This window comes from Ambystoma mexicanum, chromosome 8, assembly GCF_040938575.1.
Source record: "Ambystoma mexicanum isolate Mex_15411 chromosome 8, UKY_AmexF1_1, whole genome shotgun sequence".
In the NCBI taxonomy this organism is placed as follows: domain Eukaryota; kingdom Metazoa; phylum Chordata; class Amphibia; order Caudata; family Ambystomatidae; genus Ambystoma; species Ambystoma mexicanum.
In genome coordinates this window covers 319,721,876-319,745,116 of record NC_090929.1, presented here as the reverse complement: position 1 = coordinate 319,745,116, position 23,241 = coordinate 319,721,876, and the positions used below count along the sequence as shown (strand labels likewise).

At 45.7% G+C, this 23,241-nt stretch overlaps 1 protein-coding gene across 1 annotated transcript in view; it reads right to left on the bottom strand.

Moving 5' to 3' along the window:
• The window catches only part of SAPCD2 (suppressor APC domain containing 2), a 133,084-nt gene that overhangs the window by 6,416 nt on the left and 103,427 nt on the right, over nucleotides 1–23,241 (bottom strand). Inside the window, exon 5 of the mRNA XM_069609736.1 lies at nucleotides 4,055–4,174. Within this exon, the coding sequence (XP_069465837.1) occupies nucleotides 4,055–4,174 (120 nt within the window). The remainder of the gene's footprint in view (nucleotides 1–4,054; nucleotides 4,175–23,241) is intronic.

The window sequence follows — 23,241 nt, the reverse complement described above, 5'->3', positions numbered from 1 at the left end:
TTCCCAACCAGTATCATCCATCCACAGGATAGAATGGCAGCTGTGATTCTCCCATGGAATCCAATGGCAGGCCCATTTTCAACATCGCAGAAAGAAAAGAGTGCATAACATAAGTCTACCAGCGGCAAAAATGCACAGGTGGCTAAATCAGCATTAAGATACAATTAAGGATGTATTGAGCACACAAAGAGGGGTATCCGTGCATGCTTTTTTGGCAGCTGGGTGTTGATGGATACACAGGCTAGAGCCACAAACCAGCTGCCCCTCCTACTTACTCGGGATTTAAATGTGAAAACCACTACTTTAATCTATAAGCATGTTGCATAGAATACCTCTGATGTTGTCCTCATTCACAAAAAGAAAACAGAATGGGGAGTAGGAGCTACTACCAATAACCTACGTGCAAAACAAATGGATTTTTGAAAGTTTAAGTCAAGACTAAATCTGACCGACTACTGCAAATATGAACATATAATACATACAAATAATTGAAACCTTTTGTATAATGCTATACAGCCCTCCAGATAAGGTGTGTATGGGGCCTTTTTACACACAGAAATCTTGTAAATACAGCCCTTTTAATTATTCCTAGCTAATCATTCCTTATGTACAGCTTAAACAGGTTTACGGCAGCATCCCCATAAATCATCGACTTTCACTAGTGACAGCCTGGCAAGCAGCAGCTTGCAATTCAACTCTACTTTATAAATCCACACAGTTCCTCAAAAGAAGCAACTGGGAGTCCTGCTTTTTTTATTTTTTAAGCTGTCTCCTCTGTTAAAAATTCTATCAAGCTAATACTTTGAGTAATGTAGAAGGGAATTTGTGTTTTATTCACTTTTCAACTGCCTGCATTTTATAAGTTAGTATTAAGGCATTGTGAATCATGGACATGCTGCTTAAGGGCATGTAGTATTGTATAAAATTAAAATGGTCTTCAACTAGGGCTGCATTTGTGCATCATTTTCCTGTTTTATCAGCTTTAATAGAGGCAGAGCAGTGGCAGCAGCATGGGCATTTCATACTTTTTCCTTTTCATCACAGAAACACATCAATTGCATTTAATGGCTTGGGGTTCTTGATGTTGAAGTTTTAGGAGAGCCACCTAGCAATCAGTTGCTTGCCATTTGTGAGGAGGAAAAGCTTTTGGTGTTCTATACGAAGATGTGTTTAAGTCTTGCATGTCTTAATGTACATGCATGAAAGCGCTCTGTACTTAGTTTGTCATCTTAGAGAGCAAGAAATAGCTGGGCAAGTGGTCTGGACTACTTTAGCTCCCTTTCTGACCACCCACTGCAAGCCGGTATAATGGATGCAGTTAGAAGCAGTGCTGTATCCATTTTCATTGGCACAGATTGTACCGGTCCCTCTCAACCGGACCACTGTAAATTCAGGCAAAGTAGCCTAATTTATCAGCAGAGCTGCTCTACGCACGTCATGTCACAATGACATTTATTCACAGCAGGGCTGCTTGCATCATACCCACATTTCTTAGCAGGACAAATATTTTGGGACAGTACCTGAATTTCTTAATAGAGCTGCTGTAATGAGACAGCACGGACATGTGTTAGCATTTTCTGCAATAAGAGTGTCTGAGCTCTTCCCACCCGTATCGTTACAAACCATTGAATGCCAAGGTTAAAAACCTTGCATGGAAAACAATTTCTCCCAAACAAATAGATTTGGTGGGAGGGTTGGGTAGGGGTGTTTAATATAGTGGGTGGATGTAGAGGGGTGTGGGGGAGGAATCTTCCCACATTAAAAATACTGAAAAATGTATTGTTTTATATGCAAGATTTTCAACCTCACAGTAAAAACGTGGTATTTTCACATATATCCTTCCCACCATCCTCCCGAGCTGGTGTGATGCACACAGGTGAACCGTGTGAGAAGAGGACACTGCTGTCATACTTCAATCCCTCCTACTCAGTCATGTGCTTTTAAAAACATCTCTGCTCTTCCCTCCCCCATTTTCAATTACTGAGTCCCACCACCAAAAATATAGCATATTTCAAAGCCTCATTACGAATCTCCTAACTCATGTCGGATACTCCAAAGAGGCAGCGAGCTTTTGATAAGTCAGTTATGCCACGCAAGTCTCACTGCCAGTGTCCTAACCCTATAGGGCATTCCGAATCAGTCCTTTCAGAAAGGTAGCTCAGTGGGTCAATAACCCTGCTGTAGAGATAGTGTAACATGTTAATTCCAATCGAGTTGATGTGTCTGCATTAGAGGTGTGTGTAAGATGCAGGTAACATCCAATTGTAACAGAGCTGACAGCTATTGACTTATCAAAAATACTTCTAAATGTTCAGTGATTCAGAACACACACCTGTAATGGCATACGGTCCTGGTAAAACATCTGGATTCAAGCAAGTACTGAATCTGGTAAGACTAACCTCTCACTCTAATTCCCAGTCTATTGGCCAAAAGAAGGTTTGCATACATCTAAAAAGGATCACCCAACGGTAAAGCTGCACTAGATTTGTGAAGGGAGAAGGCATTTTTAGCTTTTGAATATTTATTGGTGCCATGTCAAAAGACAGAGCAAATCTGAACCTAAGCAATAGAGGAGAACAAAGTAGTGTGGGGGGGAGAGTCAGAGAAAACAGAGAATGTATTAGACATTCCAAAACAGGAATTCACACGGGAAGAGAGACCAATGAGCTACATAAGAAAGCAACAAAGAAAGTGAGAAGAGAAAGAGGTAAAAGGACACATACACAATAGGAGTCGGGAATGAATCGGAGCAAAAGAGACAGTCAAATGAGAAAAACACAGATTAAAAGCAGATGGGGAGACTGGAAATAGAAAATCCAGACTAGAGAAAAGCAGGCCAATAACATAAGAGGCAGTGGAAGAAATATAATCAAAAGGAGTAGCAACCACAATAGAGAAAATGAAAAAACAGGTATAGCCAGAGTAATGACATGAGAGAGGAAGAGGAGTTTTATCAACCCAGATATAGGAGGGGAAATAGCAATAACAGAATGCAGAGAGTGGAGAGGCGGAGACAGAGAAATGGACCGCAAACTGTGGCATAGCAACACTTATGGATGAGAGGCAGAGCATCAGAAAGTGAGAAGTGGGGGAAACGGAGTAGCAAAGGAAAGGAGCGATGAAGCAAAAAACAGTGTCTGTGAAGCAGGTAGTGCCAGATAGCAACAGCAGGCCCATGAGGCAAAGAAGTGAAGCAGGTAGAGCGAGGGACTTGATTTATGATGTAACTAGCTGGCATCTGTAGTAGTTCTGAACAGACTTTTAGTGTCCAAGTAGAATGAAAGCGAATCTGGGCAGTACGCATCGTGACGTTTTTTGACACAAATGTTTTCATTTTACACACACATTGGATAGTTGTCAGACACTTTTACTCGCTTGCCAAGGATGAAACATTTTTCCTCTTTTGAAATGCCATTATACCTGCTAGCACCGGGGACTCCATCCACCATTGAAACTTTGGTGAAAAACCCCCAAACACAACAAGGGAAGGATTGTACACTGGTAGTTCTGGCATTCATTGAATAAGTGGATGAGATTCTGAAGGCTCCATTAGAGGCAGTCAACAGCACCACATGCTTCTGCCTCCTTGGGCATCACCAGCGAGGCCCGGTTGTGGTGCAATGGACTCTCTTGGCACAGAGAGCAAGGGTTCCACTTCTGGAATCACCAACGTACTGACGGGGAAGCACCAAGAGATTGAAAATTTGCCAACGTCACACATTCTCCACCGAGTAGCACCACACGCTAAAATAGTTTGCTTTATGGGCAGTTAAGCACGCAGGAGAACCGCCCTACACCCTTTTTCTCAAGGAATAATCACTGCAAATAGTCAATGGTTGGACCCCAGTTTTTATTCTGGTATTTTCCATCTCAAAACATTCCACAGGTCCTACGCTAGGAGGAGGTTACTAGAGCCTTTCAATTTGCTAAGGGGGACCAAGATATGGATCATAGGCAAGCACTGGCCTGATGGCCATTGAATGCCCGCACTCATGTTCTAAGCACGTTTTCCCTCTTCCCTAAGCCCCACGTGGCACTCCAATCACACACTCACCTGGGTAAGGAGTTTGTTTTGCTCCTTCAGCATGTTGATGGACTGCTGCGGTCCTACGGTGGTGGAGGCGGACGCTGTTGCCGTGAACCCATTGAGAGCCGAAGAGGAAGAACTTAGAGTCTGAAAAGGCAGCAGGGGCGGACGTTAGCAAAGCAAACATTTATAATTTTCAAATGAACATTATATTAGTTCTGGATGTCTTCCAAACTCCGTACAATTAAACAAACGCAGAACCAAAAATGGTACATCTACAGTATGTCGATACTAGGCAGATTCTAGAGGCTTCGTGACACACACTAGCCTCACAGCAGGGAACACAGGAATGCACCCTTGACTAGCATCTGACAGTACATCAGACACCACTACACAAGCCTACCCACCACAATCCAGCGCACTAGTATTCCACCTGGTACTGGCAACAGTAACCCCCACATTGATCTTCACATGTTCCAGCAGACTCCAAATTTTGTTTGACAAATTCATGTGGGTACAGTTAATTTTCTTCCACCCAATCGACACCTACTTGCGCGCCCTTCAATAACGATTGTTTCAAAATGCTACCTTGGGCTACCGAACTAATGTCCATTCACATCGAGAAGATACGCAGGCATTGTCGATTTATATATGAACGCCGAGACAAACAAACAAAAACCATAAACTCATGTACTAGGAAGACTAAGAGTACCCTCTAAGTACTGAACGTTATGGTTGAATTGAGTTGGACTAGCATTACCCTACAACGGCAAATGATCTGGCATATGCCTTTAATAAAGGAGCAGATGCAGAGCAGATCAGAGTTTGTTAATGTTCAACCAGAAGTTGCTTGGAGACAACAACTCAAAAGAATAGATTCCGTATAAGCCCATTATACTGGAGCGCGCAATCATGTCTTTAGAGCAATGAAAGGGTTCAACATTTTTCCAACACCAAGTTTAACTTATTTCATGTAGATGCTTTAGTAGGGGTTTTCACGGATGGAAAATGTAATCAAAATGCTCTACTGGGAATCCTGTAGTTAAGGCATCTGCAGCTTGTTGGCTCCATTTACTCCAAATAGTTCAATGATGCATCCTGTCTGGCCAGTACATGCTCGCCAGACACTTCCATCGTGCCTCCCCTGCCATCGGGCAAGCTCACCCACTGGGGGTATGGAACCAAGTATGGAACATCAGCTCCAGGATAAGATGGCCGCCGCAGTAGCAATACAAATAGCAGAGCCTTGCATACTCGATGTCCCACCTTTCTGCAAAGCGGATTGGCTGAACTACAACATCATTAATGGAGCCAAGTGAGCCAGCAGGCGAAGTTAGCCCCCTCACAAGGACCCCTATCAAGGATGCATCTGTCTGGCCCCGTAAGGCCGTGCAGTCCTGCAGCACCCGTATCTAAGTTATGGCCCCATCAAAACAAACTACGGACGTCACTGCGCCTACCTTGCTTGCTCACCATAACCCTCCCCCCCCTTCACCTTTCTGCAATCCTGCACATTTACTGATGTTGTTGCTCTGTCCAATTCCCTGGCCAAACTGCCAGCTCGGACTCCTGCAAGCTACAAGCATGCACACGTCTCCCAAATGCTGACTGCCACGTGCATCGGTAGGTGCTGTTGCCTGTTTGCACAGACCTATTGTGCTTTTTTTCCTGGCCCAACTACAACAATATGCCTTCTGTGTAAAGCGGCATGGAAATCTTAAGCACCACCACCCGGCCAAACTCGTACAACTCCAGACGCAGCTGCCCGATTGCTCCCCCGGATGACACGCACATCAAGCAGCTGCAGAAAAGCACCCTCACCCGGTGACCTACACACACCATAACACTGCTTCATGGCCGCTGCGTACCCAAGGCTACCCGGACTCCAAGCAGAAGTCCACCACTGTCCAAACTTGCATCCAGTACCATTACTCTAGACACTCCTATCCCCACTATACCACCAGTGCCAACCCGACTTTCGTCATCCAACCAAGCTCAGTCCTGCACCTACCACCATCGGCACCGTGCTCGTTCAGACTCGCAATACTAACCTACACTGCACCTCGCAGACCATCACAGATAAGATGCCTGACTGCCTCACTCGCCAGGAACCCATCATTCGCCGCCCACTCACCCCACACCCACCCAGTGACAGCTGCTTACAATGGGGGCGGGGGGGCACCGCCCCACCCGGATACAGGGCACCCAGGAGTATGCAGAGAACATTCTGTTCTGCCGCGTGGCGTGGCCGAAAACTAATGTTGCAGAGCGGCAGATTCATTATTTATTTGCAGTATAAATAATGAATCTTCTGCAATGTGGATGGGCCTGCCACCCTTACACAGAGGGGTGTGTCCCGTTTTATGGCGCTTTTCCCTACTACAAAGTACATGGAGCTCGTAGCTCCGCGCACACTACGTAATCATCACAATCAAGGAGGATTGCAGGGCGCTCGAGGGGTAGTCCGCCAGTATTATAATCTGCGTGCAAACAGCGCACCAGGATCTCACTGTAAGGCATAGGCTGGCATAGCAACAGGTTTAATGAAGATCGTCATTGGCTGTTTGCCAGCCAATGACAATCATGAGTTTGCGTGGGGGATTGGAGGGCCGGCTAATGGGCGCACATGTGTGCCACCTTCTCTCACTTTGTGTGTTGAGTCTTGAGTGGTTGACTGCAGGACTCAAGCAGGCTCACTTCACGTGCACCGCGGCCTAGTTACCCAACCCTCGCCAGCTCTGGTAAATTAAGTTAAAGCACTTTGCGCTGCCTTTTACTCCAATTCCGTGCATTAAATATGCCAATTTCTCAGCCTACATCTAAATCATGTTAAGCTAAATGGTTTACCCGATAGTTGCTGGTTATGCGCCTACCTGTGCTTGAAAATCAAACCCGGTTTCCACAGGGTCGACACCCATGGGCGACAAGTTTATGCAGAGGGTCAACGGTCTAGTTTGTTTATTTCGTGTGTTTGACAATTGATATATCGCGAGGTCAGGCACCAAGACGCAGCAGAGCGCTTTGCGGAACATTAGCTGACGCAGCTGCAACAAGGGGGTTGAGGGAGGGGGTTTGAGTCGTGGGCCTTGAAATTGGGACGTTAAGCCGACCGTGCAAGGTTTTTACATCTTAACGAGAGGATATACAAGTCTGAGGCCACGGAAATGTGCAGCACTTTGCCTGTGTTTGGTGATGTGCCTGGTATCCCAATGCCTTGATCTATAGCCTTGATCTATAGCCAGCACTGTTATCAACTGCCAAGTCTGCTGTCGGCCCTCTAGCTGCTCCACACAAGGCTCTGCATGGTCTTCAACGCAGGAGAGCGCATACAACTACCTTCTCTCTCAAGGCTCTGCATCAATACTTTACCCCAGCTGGCAGTGGCTCAAGTACCACAAAAACTCTGCCCTTCGAGGCAAAGCCTTGCCACATTGGATGCACGCGTCACTCCTTTCAGTAGTATGGCACTCACATAGCACTTCATTTGGCGCTTCATTACACGCGCCACTCTCCATAAGGGTCAGCCACCTTGCCTCCTACGTCTACTACAACCCATCAACCATAATGCCAAGTAATCCTGACCCAGCCTGCTACACCGATACAGTTGCTGGCCCAGCAATCTGCCTATCAGAACATCTACTTCCATTAAAGGCCTTGAGCCTTCACCAGGTGGTGTGGCACACCCGCACAAGGAGACCCAGCGCTGCTCACAAGTTTTTATCACCATCTGCAACATGTAGCGCCTCTTTCCCCATGCTCCCACAACTCGCATCAATGTGCCAGCTGCGTACTCTATAGGACATTGCTACTACATGAGCTCTAACAACCACTCTCATATGTCCATGCATGTGCTGGAAAAAACTATTCTTCACAGCTGTGGTTTTCATCAGTCTGGCAAATAGAAGCCAGGAAATCCTCAGTTTTGTTTTTCCCGCACATACCGGTGGCACACATGCTTGACATACAAACATGCTTAATTCTTTGAGCATGCACATATGCTCGATTAAGAAACCTTGTCTGGTAGCATACCTCCCGAGCCCGCCAGTATTTAGGCCAAGTCTCTGTGGACTCCTCATTAAAGGACACACCCATCCTGCCACTTGTCATCCTTGGAGATCCAGTACTTGACAATATCCCAATAAGTTGACCACTAGACTGCGTTGCTTCCTTCCCTAAATTGCCCCTGATTCGCGGGCACAGGCCGGAGAGCAAAGCTATTTCTCAGGTTAGGCCTTGCTTTAGAGAAAATTATATTTCTCCATAATTACTGGATATCTATATAATAAATAACTTTATGCATACAACATACTTTATGCATACAACATAGTACCAGCTTTTCTCAATACAATCTACTGTAAAATACACCATCACACAAGAATAATGTACCAGCATTAGTATGTAAAACTTAATGCTTTTTATGTCATATTTCTGTGGGTTTGGACAGTAAATTGCGCATTTTGCAATCCATTTTCCAAGCTTTTCTCGGGGGCAGAACCCCACTTCACCCCCCTTGATGCAGGTTGGGTTTGCTCCCTCCCTAATCCGCCCAGAGAAATTTACGCCCCACCATCTTTCAAAGTCACCAGCCACCACTGCACCTACCATGTTGCAAGAAAGACTCTGCAAGTCCAGACACACCTCAGTTCAAACTCAGATCACCCAAACCAACCATCATCCGGAAAACCACACATCAGAGGGGCATTAATCAATGCTAGATTAGTGGCAGCCCATGTACTTGACATTGCGGACCTGCTCACTGCCAACAACTTTGATCTGCTAGCCATATCCAAAACATGGCTTCAGGCTCAGCCCCCTTTTTGGCACCCCCAACAATACTATAGCTGATGGAAGAGGTGGGTGGGGTTGCTATTATAGCTAAAGACTCTCTAACCATCAGAGAAACCAACACCCAAACCATCTTTTCAGGGGAAAATGAACTGTCAAACGTACTCTCTCACACAGCCACATCAACCATCCCCCCTGATCTACCCCCGCTCACCACCCCCGGGCCCCACAATCTCCTTCGAGGACATCTCACTTATCCTCCCTGCTAATTCCAAGGCCACCTCAATAATCAATCCTTGGCAACCTAAGTTTAGGATTAAACAACGACACTGACTGCAATGCCCTTGCCCTAGCCAATGCCCAGGATTTCGCTAGATTCACACAACGCATCACAACTCCCACCCACAACAAAGGCTGGTTACTAGATTGGCTTGACGCATCACACTCCTATCCAATATGTCCAGCCCTTGTCAGACCACAATAGTTACATTCCAGCTACCTAGACTACAGGCACAGCACACATGGCCTTGCTTGCTGCTTGCTGCCCGCTGCACCAACAAATGCCAGAAACATAACGCCTGCAAACATTCTGCCCTTTCTGAAACCTCTCACAGAGCAAGCTACACCTTGCAGTGACACGGCCATCTTAGTTAACAACTACAACCAATCCCTGGCTATAGCCATGGACACAGTAGCCCTGCTGACTAATCAAAAAGCCAAACCCATTGCCCACATCAACACCTGGTTCATCCCAGACCTGAAAATACTCCATACTTTTAAACACACAGGAGAACCTTCTTGGAGAAATAATCCCAATTTTAAAATAAAGCCCAATTCACTCCCACAACAAAAGCATACAAACATGCCATCCTCCAAGCAAAAAGCATAATTTACAAGGCCAGAATCGCCAAAGCCAACTATCACCAGGGAGTTCTTCTTCATAATACGGGAAATAGAATCCCCAGCCCCACCCACCATCAATTGCACCAAAGATACAAATTGGTGCACTAACATACAATATGCCTTAATGAGCAAAATATCCATGCTTCAAAAAAAGATCCAGCAAAAGAAAAATAAATTACCCACCACATATGACATCCCTGACCTGAAACCCCAAGTCAACCAGCATCGTTGTGCAAGCACTATGCAAGCACCTCCACTCGTCCGCCCACTTCTCCCCGGAGACTACTACATGGATTTCTTCCTTCCCATCAAACAGAACAATGAGAGCCTTTTCCACATCTTCCTCAGCTTAACCAGCCCAAGTCAGATGTGGTGTCCCTCAAGGATCATGTGCGTCACCCACACTGTACAATATCTTCACCAAACCACTTTTCCATCTACTCTACACTCGGGGGATCTCTTACACAAATTATGCTGATCTGCAGCTACTCCTACCCATCACAAGCGACTACCCCACTGACTCTTGATTCTATGAGATTAGTGTACTAAACTATCCAAGCTTGGATGGTGACACACATGCTCTGTCCCAACTATGACAAAACCGAGCTGCTCTTGGTCGTCTCACCACCGCTCCTAAACAAACTAGACCTGGCATACAAATCTTTCAACATTAACGGCATCTCTATCCAGGTCTCCAGCAGCATCAAAACTGAGTGTATCTCGACTCCACCTTATCACTTTACAGGCAAGTCAAGGCCATTGCCTCCTCAGCAGCCTACACCACAAAATGTATCTAGGCCTGTAGACCATTCCTGTGTAGAGAAAGCTGCCTCACTATCGCAAAGGCCTTGATGGGCTCCAGTTTGGACTACTGCAACCCCCTATTTGCAGGCACTTCTGCTGGTAACCTCAACAAACTTCACCTAAGGGCGGCCCTAAGCATAGCCAAAAAAAAAAAAATTATATATTTCTCAAGCCAGAAGAAATGCACATTGACTGCCAATTCGAGAGCGCATTTGCTTCAAAACACTGGCCATAATCCACAAATGTATCTCAAACTCTTGAAACTAAATTCACTAAAACGTGCGTCACCATACTTCCCCGATCATCCCACACTAATCGCCTCAACAACCCAAGATTCCGACTGCAAAGAGCCAGTGAAGCCAGCGTCCCGGTAATCGCAGCCAAGAATTGGAACACACTACCAACATCCTTGGGACTGGAACACTCTTATTGGGCTTTCGGCAAGCAGCTCAAACCATTGCTCTTCTCCCACAAATCATAGATGCATCCCTCATCTCCAAATATGCACCTTTGTACTTACCCAGCATGACCGTGTTCGGCACCTGTTAAGTCATGTTAATGATTGCAAATAAGTTCAAGTTCAGCTAATGATTGTATCCAGTGTCTTGACGCGTGAGGGTTTAGTGCGCTCTATAAATGCCAAAATAAATACCCGTTATTGGAGTTTTTCTTCTGCAAAAGCCCCATTCATTACCTTTTTCCTTTGCCTGAAGTCAAGCTGTTCACTGTGGTTAATTTATATTAATGAAGGCGTTTTGTACAACTTGCTGGTTGAAATCAGCCCAGACATGATTAATTGGGCCTGTGATCTAGTTTGGGATGATCATGCTCCTGTAATGCGCAAGAGGAAAAAATGATGATGTGGTGGTGGTCGAGGAACCCCATGTGTATGTCAGACAAAGCAGAGATTTACACAGATAAGGCTGGTCAACTAGATGTGTTCCCGTGTCATTGGAAATGTGGAGATCCTGGGAATTCCCAACATCTTTGTCTAATTTATTGACCTCCTTTTTGTGTCCTTTGGGTGGGTCGCAGTAGGTATTGGTCCAAGGGAAAATAAAACTGTTGCAGCTGCAAAAAGGAGGAAAACCAATGATCTAAAGCCAATGCAAGTCCAAGTCTAGTGATTTCAAACACCTGAATGTCGATATATCGTTTGTTAATGGCATTGATCATTTTCCAGACTTCTAAGAAATGCTATTTTCAAGCTGGGTTCTAACATGCCATTCTAATAGTGTTGAACTGTTTCGCATTATAAATTATTATTGGCAAAGAGATATGAGATGGAGCACACAGAGCGGGTATATTGCAGCTGGCTCTCAAGACAGCAGCTCCTGTTTGTACAGTTGTGTACACTTTGTCTCCTCTCCCGATCATCACACACTGCCTTCCCCATCACAACCACCGAACAACGAGAACATTAGGAGCGAGCGGAGTAACAATCTCACAGCTGCATCACCAGTCTGCGGGTGATGGGGAGCACCGTCCACCATCCTGCCATGACAGCTCATGTAAAGTGTGACCATGGAGTAGTCCCCACGAATGATCAATATGTTCCACTTCCTGCTCGGACCTCGAGTAAGTTTACGCATGAGCAAAACGAGGGGACAGCAAACAATGTAGCACAGCCTTCCTAAACCAGCTGCAAACCACCCACAGGGAACATCTGGAAAGTCAGTGAGACAAAGACAACCAACATAGGATTGCACGCCCCATTAGGGGACAACCTGGCCATTCATGATCAAATCAAGAGGTGGCGAGTCTGCCATCCAAGCACACTAGGGTAAGGGAGTTGCGACGGGTCAGATGAAGGATGCAGGCTAGTGTAAGACATTTCAAGTCTTAGCTTTATTAAAAGAAAAGGGATAACGCCCATGTCTTCCTCTTTCTAAGGGATGTTCCCTACCTAACAAACTAACGAATGTGCTCGTCAGCGAGTGTCTTCCACTGTCCAAACTAACCCTAACTGACCCTACCACTATCTGAACAACTGAAGACTGGAAACGGACTCCCATCTCCAAGAGTTTGGCTTCTTGCAAACTTCTATTTTAGTGGTTGATTTTCCAAAAGCCTCTTGCAACCTCTTTGACTAATTCATTGAATCCTTAAATATACTTTTGCTTCTTCGCAACATAGGGTTTGCTAAATGTGAAACTGATTTTCTCTCATCAAGGATATCCGTTTGTTTGCTATTTCTTCCTTTACTCTGCTACCAGGAGTTATTATTTTCTCTTCACAGAGTAAAGTTATCGAACCTTTGAGTTTCTCTCGATATGCACTTCCTTGATGGGTGGTTCACGACCTCTACTCTCCATATTATACTGGTCTTTTAAACCCACAGATTTGTTAATTCTCAGGTTCTTCCATTTTAATCTCACTCTCATTAATGATACTTGCACTGCCTTGGCTGCGACCAGTGGGAGTATTCCTATAAAGGATTCGTAGTCGCTGCTGTCTTTAAGTGTTCTACTCTCAGTATCTTGACTTCTATGTATAACAATAGTCCAATAAAGATTTTGATTCATTTCTCTTGTTTCTATTGTTATAGTCTTAGGATCTTGACTGGTACAACTAAGAACAGTATTGTAATGATTCTCAATCGCTTCTCTGGCTTTCAAGGTTATCAGCCCATTATCTTGACTGGGCAGAGTATGATTAGTCTTATAATAAATTTGCCTTCACTTCCCTTGCATAAGACCTTATCTTCTCATTATCCTGACGGGGATGAGCATGAACAGATCTATAATGATTCCCCCCCCCCCCCCCCCCCGGTCACCCATTTTCCTCATTACCCAAGACTCTCTCCTTTGGTCATCTGACTTCCTTGCTTCATTCACTATCTTTCTCCTTTGTGTTTGCTTTCCAATATCCCTGGTGTCTGGACGTTACACGGTTTCAATCCTAGTGGTGTCTGCATCGTTTCGAGGACTTCCGGTCCCCCACGTAATCTTCATGATCACACCACCACTACCTGCTTCTCTCGCGCACCAGCTTTCAGGACACCACGCGTCCAGCTCTCCAGTCTGAGCTTGGCAGCCTATTCACATCTTGCAGGCTTCTCTGGCACCTCAGTCTCTGCCCGATGCGTCATAGCCATGGGACTTCCCACTCGTACCGCTGTATCCCTCTCTCCAGGCCTCCTGCGGCCTCTCGTGTATATATACACACCTCACCATCCTCAACTCAGTTAAAATGTAGTTTTACCCTTAAAGGAATTTGCACACTTTCACGGTGAGGTCCCGCTTGCCTTTACCCAAGAGAAAATGTTGTGGTGTGGGCTCACCTCCCTAGCCTCACCGGGGTGGGGGTGGGCTCCCCATTGGGGAGAAGTGATGTATTCCTGTGATTGTCACAGAGCCCACTGATCAGGGGTCATTCCTAGACAAACATCAGGTACTACAGATGCAGGATGTCATGAAAGTAGAAAAAACCTATAGAAGCACCGGAAAATCTCACTGGAGCAAGAAATTGCAATTTACCAGAGTCAAGAGTCGGCCCAGAGTCCGATTCCCAACCACAGGCTATCTTGACACAGCCATTGTATTTCGGAGGAGCCAATAAAACAAGACTGCATTAGTTTTGGTCACATCAGAATCGCCACAAAAGTTTAAATGAAAAGGGGAGCCTCCTTTCTTGAAAGCATCAAGAATATGTAATGGAGCATGTAGGAAAAGGCTTGCACCACATTAACCCCAAGATGCATAGCTGTGGAAGGCATAGGTTTCATAAATACCTTTTAAAATGACCAGAGCAAAATTGAAGGTTCGAGCCCTGGCAAGGGGATGTTAAACTATTGGACACGTACTGCCTGCCACAAACCAATCACTGATGCCCTCACTTATTGATCTGCTGGGACTGTGATGGAGTAAGCAATACTCACGACTAAAAGTATCTTTCAAAACCTTTATTTGGACACAAGCAGCGGTTTGGTGAAGTCCTATAGGGTGATAAGACTTAATAAACCAGGATGTACTCTGGCTTTAATGTTTTAAAAACGCCCAGGGAAGGGAATGCGTAAACAAAAAAGAGGGAATACAAACCAGACATGGCGTTTATATGAACTTACCCCGAATCCCATCCCTCCGAGGGATGGGATTCGGGTTATGTTCCTGCCCCAGATGCATATCTTAATGTGGTGGAAAGGAGAGCGATGTGGGTTGAGTAAACTCCCACCGGGTCAGGGTCAGTTCCCTCCAACTCAAAAGAGCGATGAGCTCCACAACACAGTGGGGGGACGGGAGAAGTACAATACACGCTCAAGTTTTGATTATGGGGCAGCTGGCTAGTCCCCATTTCCTTAATGTCCATTTCCAAGATTAGGAACTCTTGTCTAGAGTCCCATAGTTTCAGAATAGTTCCTGAAAAATCAAGCATCAGTTTCTTCTCATAAGTTGCTTGCTAGTGGTTCCCAGGTTCTGCCACGAGGACCCTTTGCCAGTTGGTTGTCTACCTAGGTAGCCTTTAGTGGATGCTCCATACATCAGCTCCACGAGTCAGTCTCGTGAAAAGGGTGGCGTCTGCCAGTCCCCAGAGTCTACTGCTTCTTTCCCTCCTTCCACGGCCACCCTCAAACATGGCACTTCATCACAGGACACTCTGATAAAACTATGGCCAGCTCACCCACTACAGCTTGCTAGATGCGCACCCAAAATATGATCAGAGCAGAGTTGGGCCCTACATTAAAAAAAAAGAAAAAAGGAATCCATCCTAGAAGCAACCCATGACCTGCAGCTGAAGCCTTCAGGCGGTCCACGCCGGCATCTTTCACCAGACTGATCCGTAAACTGCCAGCAGAAATGATCACAATAACCTCTGCGGTAGGTGATCAGTGAGTGGGAGCACAGGGTTTACCTGCCTGAGGTAGGATCTATCCCAATATGCAGTGCTTTAAGTGGCCCGGGCCCTGGCAGTCTCCAGAAAGTGGGGCTGAGCCAGGGCCCCCGTCCCACCGCAACATTGGTGGGACACATTATCCTGTTTCCCCACGTCGCTGAGGCGTCTTTAACCCTCGGCGAACCTGGGGACTCGACATGTCTAGGTTTATAAAACATGGCTTGAAAAGTACACAATTCAAGCCCTATTTTATAAAGCTTTGCTGACGGACAAAGACGCCTCAGGCTTTGTCCATCGTCAAAGCTTTATAAAATAGGGCTTGAATTGTGTGCTTTTCAAGCCATATTTTACAAACATGGAAATATTTTAAAAAGATGGCGTGAAAAGTACACAAACTGTAAGGTATGCACAGAAATGTATATACATGTTATATATTTGTGTGCATACCTTACAAGCCACCTTTTATAAACCTAGAAATATGTTTAATATTTCTAGGTTTATAAAAGATATGCAACATAGAAATAGAAAAGACGGCTTGTATAGTACACACACTATAGTAAGGTACGCACATAAATATATTTGTGTGCATACCTTATGGTTTGCATACTTTAGGCCACGCCCTTCTCACAAGCCACGCCCCCGAAATGAGCCCTCCCACCCCGTATTACTTACCCAACATAAAGCCCTGCCAATATGCGATCAAAAAGGAACAATGGTGTACTCTCAGGGACTGTGTTAAATGCAATTGCAAGAGTACACAGAGCCCAACTCACCAAAGGCAGGAATTCGATGCAAGAGGTTGCCCCGGTGGATTTTAAAGGCTTAATGAAGGACATGAGCGTGGTCCCGTTTGAATCCATGCTCCGACAGCTAAAGGGGGTGAATATATCCCCTTTAGTGATAGTTACTAAATTTCAATTGAATGTTCTGTGGTCCCGTTTGAATACATGCTCCGACAGCATATGCAAGCAGAGGTAGGACCGCTTGGTGATGGAAAATCATTTTCACTACGAAGACTAGAGAGGAAACCTCTGGAGGGAGAGGGGAGATGGGGCAAATCTATGGAAAGGCGAAAGCTCCATGAGAGGAAAATGCACAAAGAACAAGAGCCAGCGGTCCAGGGCTGCCAGCACACAGAGGAAGGCAGTGGTCCCTTGCAGTTCAACATGGGCGTCCATGGGGAGGAGGATTGGTACACGTGTAATGATGTGTTCTTTGCAGAAGACAACATGCTTAGTAGTGCTGATTTTGGTGATATTGGGGGGGGGGGGAGGGAAGAGACAAGTCACTCAACTTTTGTGCCATGCCAAACTGTCCACCACCCTCCGGTCCCCCCCTAACACCCCTCCTCTTTTGGCTGGGACAGAGCAGGGCCGGGGAGCCACGTTGCAGCCGCTGCATCAATTAAGTAATTGGCCAGCACGCTCCTGGCTGTCCATTACATAAAGCGGGCGGCAGGCATACCCCACGCAGCTCAGTTCCTCAACCTGGCTGGTGGCCTGACTCAAAGTCAGCAGCCACTGCCACGGTGCTGGACTGGGTTGAATTCATAGTGTTCATCGATAGTATTCATATGTTCGCATTTAAATACATTTTTTCTTTTTTGGGGGGAGAATGCCTTTCTCAAAAGTTACCATTTCACATTATCTTTTGCTATGATCAAGTCTTAAAAGACAGCCTACAAGCCATTCTTTATAATTTAGTGGAATTGCATTTTTGTATTTGTAGTCTTCAAGATGGGGTGGAAATAACACATTTGTACTTATTGTTTAACATATTTCAATAAGGATTCCTATATTGAGGGAGTAGTTTAATTGTGATGTGTGTACTTTTCAGGTCTGATTTATAAAACAGTATTGCTGAAAGTCAAACATCATGGTGAGGAGGGGAAAGGATTAGAGGGCACATTTGTTCTGATGATTTTCCAGGTCCATGGATGTGGGAAGAGAGGTTGCTGGACAGAAGATGTTCTCCCTGGTCCTGTGTTGATTTTCAGGGTACAAGTTGAGATTACATGTGGGTTGACTGCGTCCGCTCACTTTTTTCACAGTGCAAACTACATCCCCCTTGGGTGTTTGAGGCCAGCATGCAAAAAATATTGTTCTCTCAAGTTTTCCCTCACCAGGATTTGAACCCACATAACCACATGAGTATCCCCAAAGCACACATCTCGTATTGGTATTTTGGTTTCCATAAAATATTTCAATATAGATTAAAAGGTGCACACCTTTTACACTTTGCCAGCAGTGTACTAGGAAAATCTCCCGTAGCTGTTTCTCTGGTTATTGATGACTCATTTTGTAAAAGACAATGTTCATTTCTATTTTGAATTTTCTTCCATTAGGAAAGGCCAGTTGATTTCAATTTGCGGATTTCACTGTAGGATAAGTTTATTTATGATTTATAAAGTGCAAACTATGGCCCGAAGGCATCAAGGCGCTGGGAGGAGGCAGTTTAGTAAACACAAGGGAAGATATGCAGCATGGACTCTAGGGTGGAATGGAAGGGCATTCCATAGGGTGGGACCCAGTACTGAAAAGGATCGACCACCCAAGCGCTTACAGTGCAATTTGGGAATTTTCAGTAGAAATTGAGTTTGACTGGAGATTTCCAGCGGGATGATGCCTCACCAGTTTTTTCCTCAAAGAATGAGGCCCCACGTTGTGGAGAGTGCAATGCACAATGCATCTCCCACTGAGCAATGCATAAAACCGGACCTCTATACCTACAGGGCAAGCTAAAACCCTCCCACATACCGCACACTCTTAGAATCAAGCTCTGCCCTCCTCCTAGTGATGCCAAACACCAACTCAGTCAGGTTAGGAGGATCATCCTTCTTAGCCTTGGCCCCCACTCTTTGGAACTCGCTTCCACCCCACATTCGACACACCGAAGACTACATGTCTTTCCGCAAATTACTGAAAATGTGCCTCTTCCCTTAAATAATCGACGCTTAGAAAAAACAGAATAAATAGACACAAACAGAAACCCAAGGTTGTTGAACAAAGAAAACAAAGAGCAAGGGATTGATCAAACAAATAGAAAAACTAAAACAGATAGACTGGATGAACGGACAAAGCGGATGGAACGGATAAAGACGACGAAGCAGATGGAAAGGATAGAAAGGATAGATGGACAGAACGGATGAGTGGACGCAGTGGATGGAGCAGATGGAGTGAACAGGATGAAGTGAATGGAATGGATGAAGTGAATGGAGTAAACAGAATGAAGTGGATGGAACGGACAAAACGGATGAAAAAGGGAAAAGGAAATGATGGAAAGGATAAAAGGATGGAATAGAACGAAGGGCGTGGATTGCATGAATGGAAAGGACAGTAGATGGAGTTGATATACCTCAATATACCCCTGTATCTCACATTTATGCCATGTGCATGCTATGTACCTGTATCTCCCATGTTATCCAGATCGCATGTTTACCCTCTCCGTCCTGTCCCTGTATATATGTATACCGCAATGTAACCACCTTGTCCTGCTGTTGGTTGCAGGCGCTTTACTGATAACCACCAGATCACACTACTAGGCTTACTCTCTCCTATACACCATCACTCGACTAGAACACAACAATACTAAGACACATTCGGTATAGCTGTTCTCATACTAACATGACCCCACAAACTCCTCATCAGCCTAATAAAACACAGCTAGCTGAGCACATACCACTAGCTTTAGGCGTCTCCTCAGTCTGGGTGTCCACCGCACAGACTGAACACATCCAACTGATTTCCTCAGCACCAAACCTACCGCTAAGAAGCAGTCTCTCCCTCTCTCTCTCTCCCCCTCTCTCGTTGAGCGCCAGTTTATCTGATCCCTACAGATATCAAAGACCATTTTTTTTTACTTCATTTTCTATGACCCACACATCATTTGCCTCCCAGGGCCTCACAACTCCTAGGGCTGGCTCGGACTGCGGGCTAACCCTGTAGTGAGGGGCTAACTTTTAGAGACTGCAGGAGTTGCAGGGAGAGGGGCAAACTGTGTGGGTGCATCTGCCTATACGAATGAGACTATTCTAGTCAGCTTAAATGTTAAAAGCTGTTGGCTCTCTGTGTCAGAAAGACACACTTAAGAACTATGAGAATGAGCGGCCTGCTGTCTCCCATGTCCTGCTCAGTCCCCTAACATGCAAGTACCAAGTCACTCATCAGGATTTCAATTGCCTAAAAATGTATGCATACAAATTCAGGTGCCAACAATGAAATGCACTAATTATTAGTAATTGCCTGGCCTTTGTTAAAAGTACACCCAAGCACTGTTTGTCAGGACCTGTCCTATGGCATTGTTGTTCAGCCAGGTCAAGTCAACGCAGCCCAACATTTCAGTTGTCCGGGCCAGGAGGGTGGGGGGATAAAGCATGGTCTGGTCAATGGCTTTGTGCCTTTGTGCCACTGTTTGCATGCGTTATTATGCATGTAATGTGCATATGAAGGTTGTGGGCACATACTGCATTTCAATGGAGATGCTGAGTGCATGTGTGGGTGAGTAGTTGAGTGTGTACAAGCATATGTGTGTTGACTTGTGTCTCAATGAATGATAAATAATACACGGTTTGTTTGTTCTGGGTGAAATTCATTTTGTTATGTTGCATTACTAGGTGGATAGAAGGCAGGAATAAAAATGTGTGGGAGCCCATTTTCACATGATGGTTGGGGGCCCCCTGCTAAGAGCAAAAACAGTGAGGCACCCGTGGGGTGCATGCATTACAATGGTGACAAAGATGAGGTTAATATCTGCCAATTATCTCGATGCGGCCAGCCAGCTAAATTCCCACGGAAGAGCTCTAAACCCTTCTTTGAAAGCAAGTGGCTGATGTGGAGGAACCATTGTTATAAGGTAAAGAGGCGATAACACTTTGGTGTATCCTGTGGGAAGAGAAAACGCAGTTTGTAATGCGAGCGCTGCAACGTGCACATTTTAAGCCCCAGAACTAAAAGAAATTAATATAATGCTGTGTTACAAGACCGGCGAGTGCTGACAACATGGGGGCTGGGGGGCAGGTGCGGGGGGGGGGGGCACCCCTGAGGCTCTGGCCTCTTTGAAAAGGTTGAAATGTCCCAATGCCGTCCATGGTGAATGGGTATCAATTTTTAGCTTGTGTGTATGTATCTGCATGCGAGCGGTGCGGTACTTGTTTATGGGGGAAATCGAGAAGGCAAATAAATATTACATGGCTATACTCGTGCTGGGATTTTTGGGCAGCCATTCTAGCCCTTTTTTACAGTAACATAACTTTATTCTGGGCATCTTGATAAAGCAAGCATGGTATGTGTTATTAATTGGATAGACTGCCATGTTTTACTGTTGTCAATGCAGTGACTTGTAAAGACACACTGTGGTCTTATAACTTGCAGAGGACTGGCTGGTCTGCGAATTAAATTTTAAAGATACGGCACCAGTCTTATGCAAGTTATAACAGAGCGTCGGCAAGGGACTCTTGTGGTGTCGTAGTTTAGCATTATCCCTCAGAGCCACCATCCACCTTTCCTCCACCCTGCCCCTTTTCCTTCAGTTGTCATGCCCCCCCCCCCAACATTTTCAGTAAAGTTACTCCACTGAAATTTACCAATACTACACAGCACACACCCCAGAGCCTGAATTGCCTCTTTGCACGGTGCAATTACCCAAATCAAAGGTTCAAAATGTATCGACCTCTGAAGGAAGAAGGGCTGAGAAGGCCCCTCTCAGGTTGCACACAGTTGTCAGAGGCAAGTGCTTAACTGAATATCAGTTTAAAGAGCCCATTTAGAGAATCTCATTGGAGCGATCTTGCTTTGTACATCAGTTGTTGGTTTTGCCCTGCGTTTAGGTTAAGCACACAGCAATTTGAAAGCAGTCGGTAAAAGGTTTGATGCATGACCAACAGAGGACGCTGCAGGCCAACCTCACAATTGAAAGAGGTAAGATTTCTGAAAGCATGGCATACACTATAGAGCAGCATCATCATTATTCCCGTTGCTATAAAATGCACTTGGAATCCGAGTGTTCCATTTTTTGCACCAACTTCCATGTCCAGAAACATAGCCGAAACCAAACGGTTTGACAACTCTATAGTGAAAATGTTTTCTGTTGCCATGAAGTGACCTAGGATGCCCAGGTAACCGCACAATTTGGCAGTTATTGCAATCTCGTGCCCAGGTACTAACATGTGTCAGCTTTTACCATGATATGCTAAAGTTTCCGCTTTCTCGCTTCCACTACTGCTCATGCACCAGACTGCTCCGTGCACTGGTCACCCTCTGAACTCTGGCCGAGGCACCTGCATGCAAAAATAAGGGGGGGTCCTGAGAGTCTTTGCCAGACATTAGTCTGGCTTGCAAGAGCCTTACCCAGAGTCTTTAGCTCACTATTTTTCACAGAGGAGAAATATCCCAAACTTATCGGTCTTTGTCCTGCCCGGGTGCAGTCCAGCACCGAAATGCTAGGCAATTCTCCTCTGAACAAGAGTACCAACAGCAACCCCAGACACGTGTTTCGGTCTGGCTGGGCCTCGTCAGTGAGGTGGAGCTGTTACCGGGGGTTCCGTTAGTGGTTCTCGCTCCAAGTACCATACCCCATCCCGCACCACAACGACTGTAGGCTGCCCTCCCTTGTTCCTTCATCCTCTAAATTCAATCCGCCTTCTTAAAGGGCTGTGGTCCTTTGGCAGAGATCACTATAAAAGCATCTGAAGTGAGCCCACAAATGAGCTGGAGAAGATTTGCACTGCTCAGGTCAGCGACGTAAAGCTCAGGCTCTGGCAATTCACATTTCTGTGGAAGGTTTAAAAAGTTTATCCAGCTTAGCTCCAGCGATAGAAGGAGCTTAAATGCATGCATGTATCCTGCCAACATATGGTTCACTTCCTGCAGCTTATATATTCATAAAACTCCATGTTCTCGAAAGTCTGGGGCAACAACGGTGTACAGAGATCTGGCATGGAGGATGGAAACTAGTCCTGTGCATGTCAAGAGTGCCATTTATTCATCCCAGGCAAGTGGTCACTGCATAGCGATTCTCTATAAGGGACAAGTTACTTACATGTAACCATTGCTCGCCAGCATGGGGTCTGGTATGGATTCACATGCTCATGAATATTCCCTGTCAGGCCGGGAATCCTCGGTAAAAGAAAAAACTGTTTCACTTTCACTCTAAAACTGTATTTCTCATCTAAACCAATCACTGTCCTCTGGATTATACTGCCCCATCCAATGACAGTCCTCTCTCTAAACCCCACCTCTGGCGGCCATATTCAGATTTGGTAAGCATGTAAAGCGGCAGTATGACCAAGAAGAGCAGCAGAGGGAGGGTTTGCATGTGAATCCATGCCAGACCCATGCTGGAGAACAATAGTTACAGGTAGGTAACCTGTTCCTTCTCCAGGCGGTCTGGCATGGATTCACATGCTCATGAATAACGAATACACAGCAGTACACATTACACAACCACGGGAGGTGGCAAGGCTCAACAGAAGTTATCAACACTTACCCATGGAACAGACTCACCTCAGGCGGACTGGTTGAACACTTCCTGGCTGACTCTGGACTCCTCCCTGGAATCCCGGTCGACGCAGTAGAACCTCATGACGGTATGGGTGGACCTTCACGTTGCAGCCCTGCAGATGTCGAGCAGGAGCACTCCAGAAAGGAACGCTGTCATTGCAATGATAGCTCTGGTGGAGTGGGCTCTCGGCCAGCACAGGAGAGGCCAGTTAGCCAGTCGATGACAGTGCATGGTGCAGCCGGAGAGCCATCTTGACATGAAGCCTTGGACAAGGCCTTCCCATTATTCACAGGTCCAAAGTTCAAACAATTGCAAAGTCTTTTGAAAACAATGTTTGTGGCATGCACAAACAACCTACGGCACGAAAGAGGGGTGCTTCCGCAACACCACCT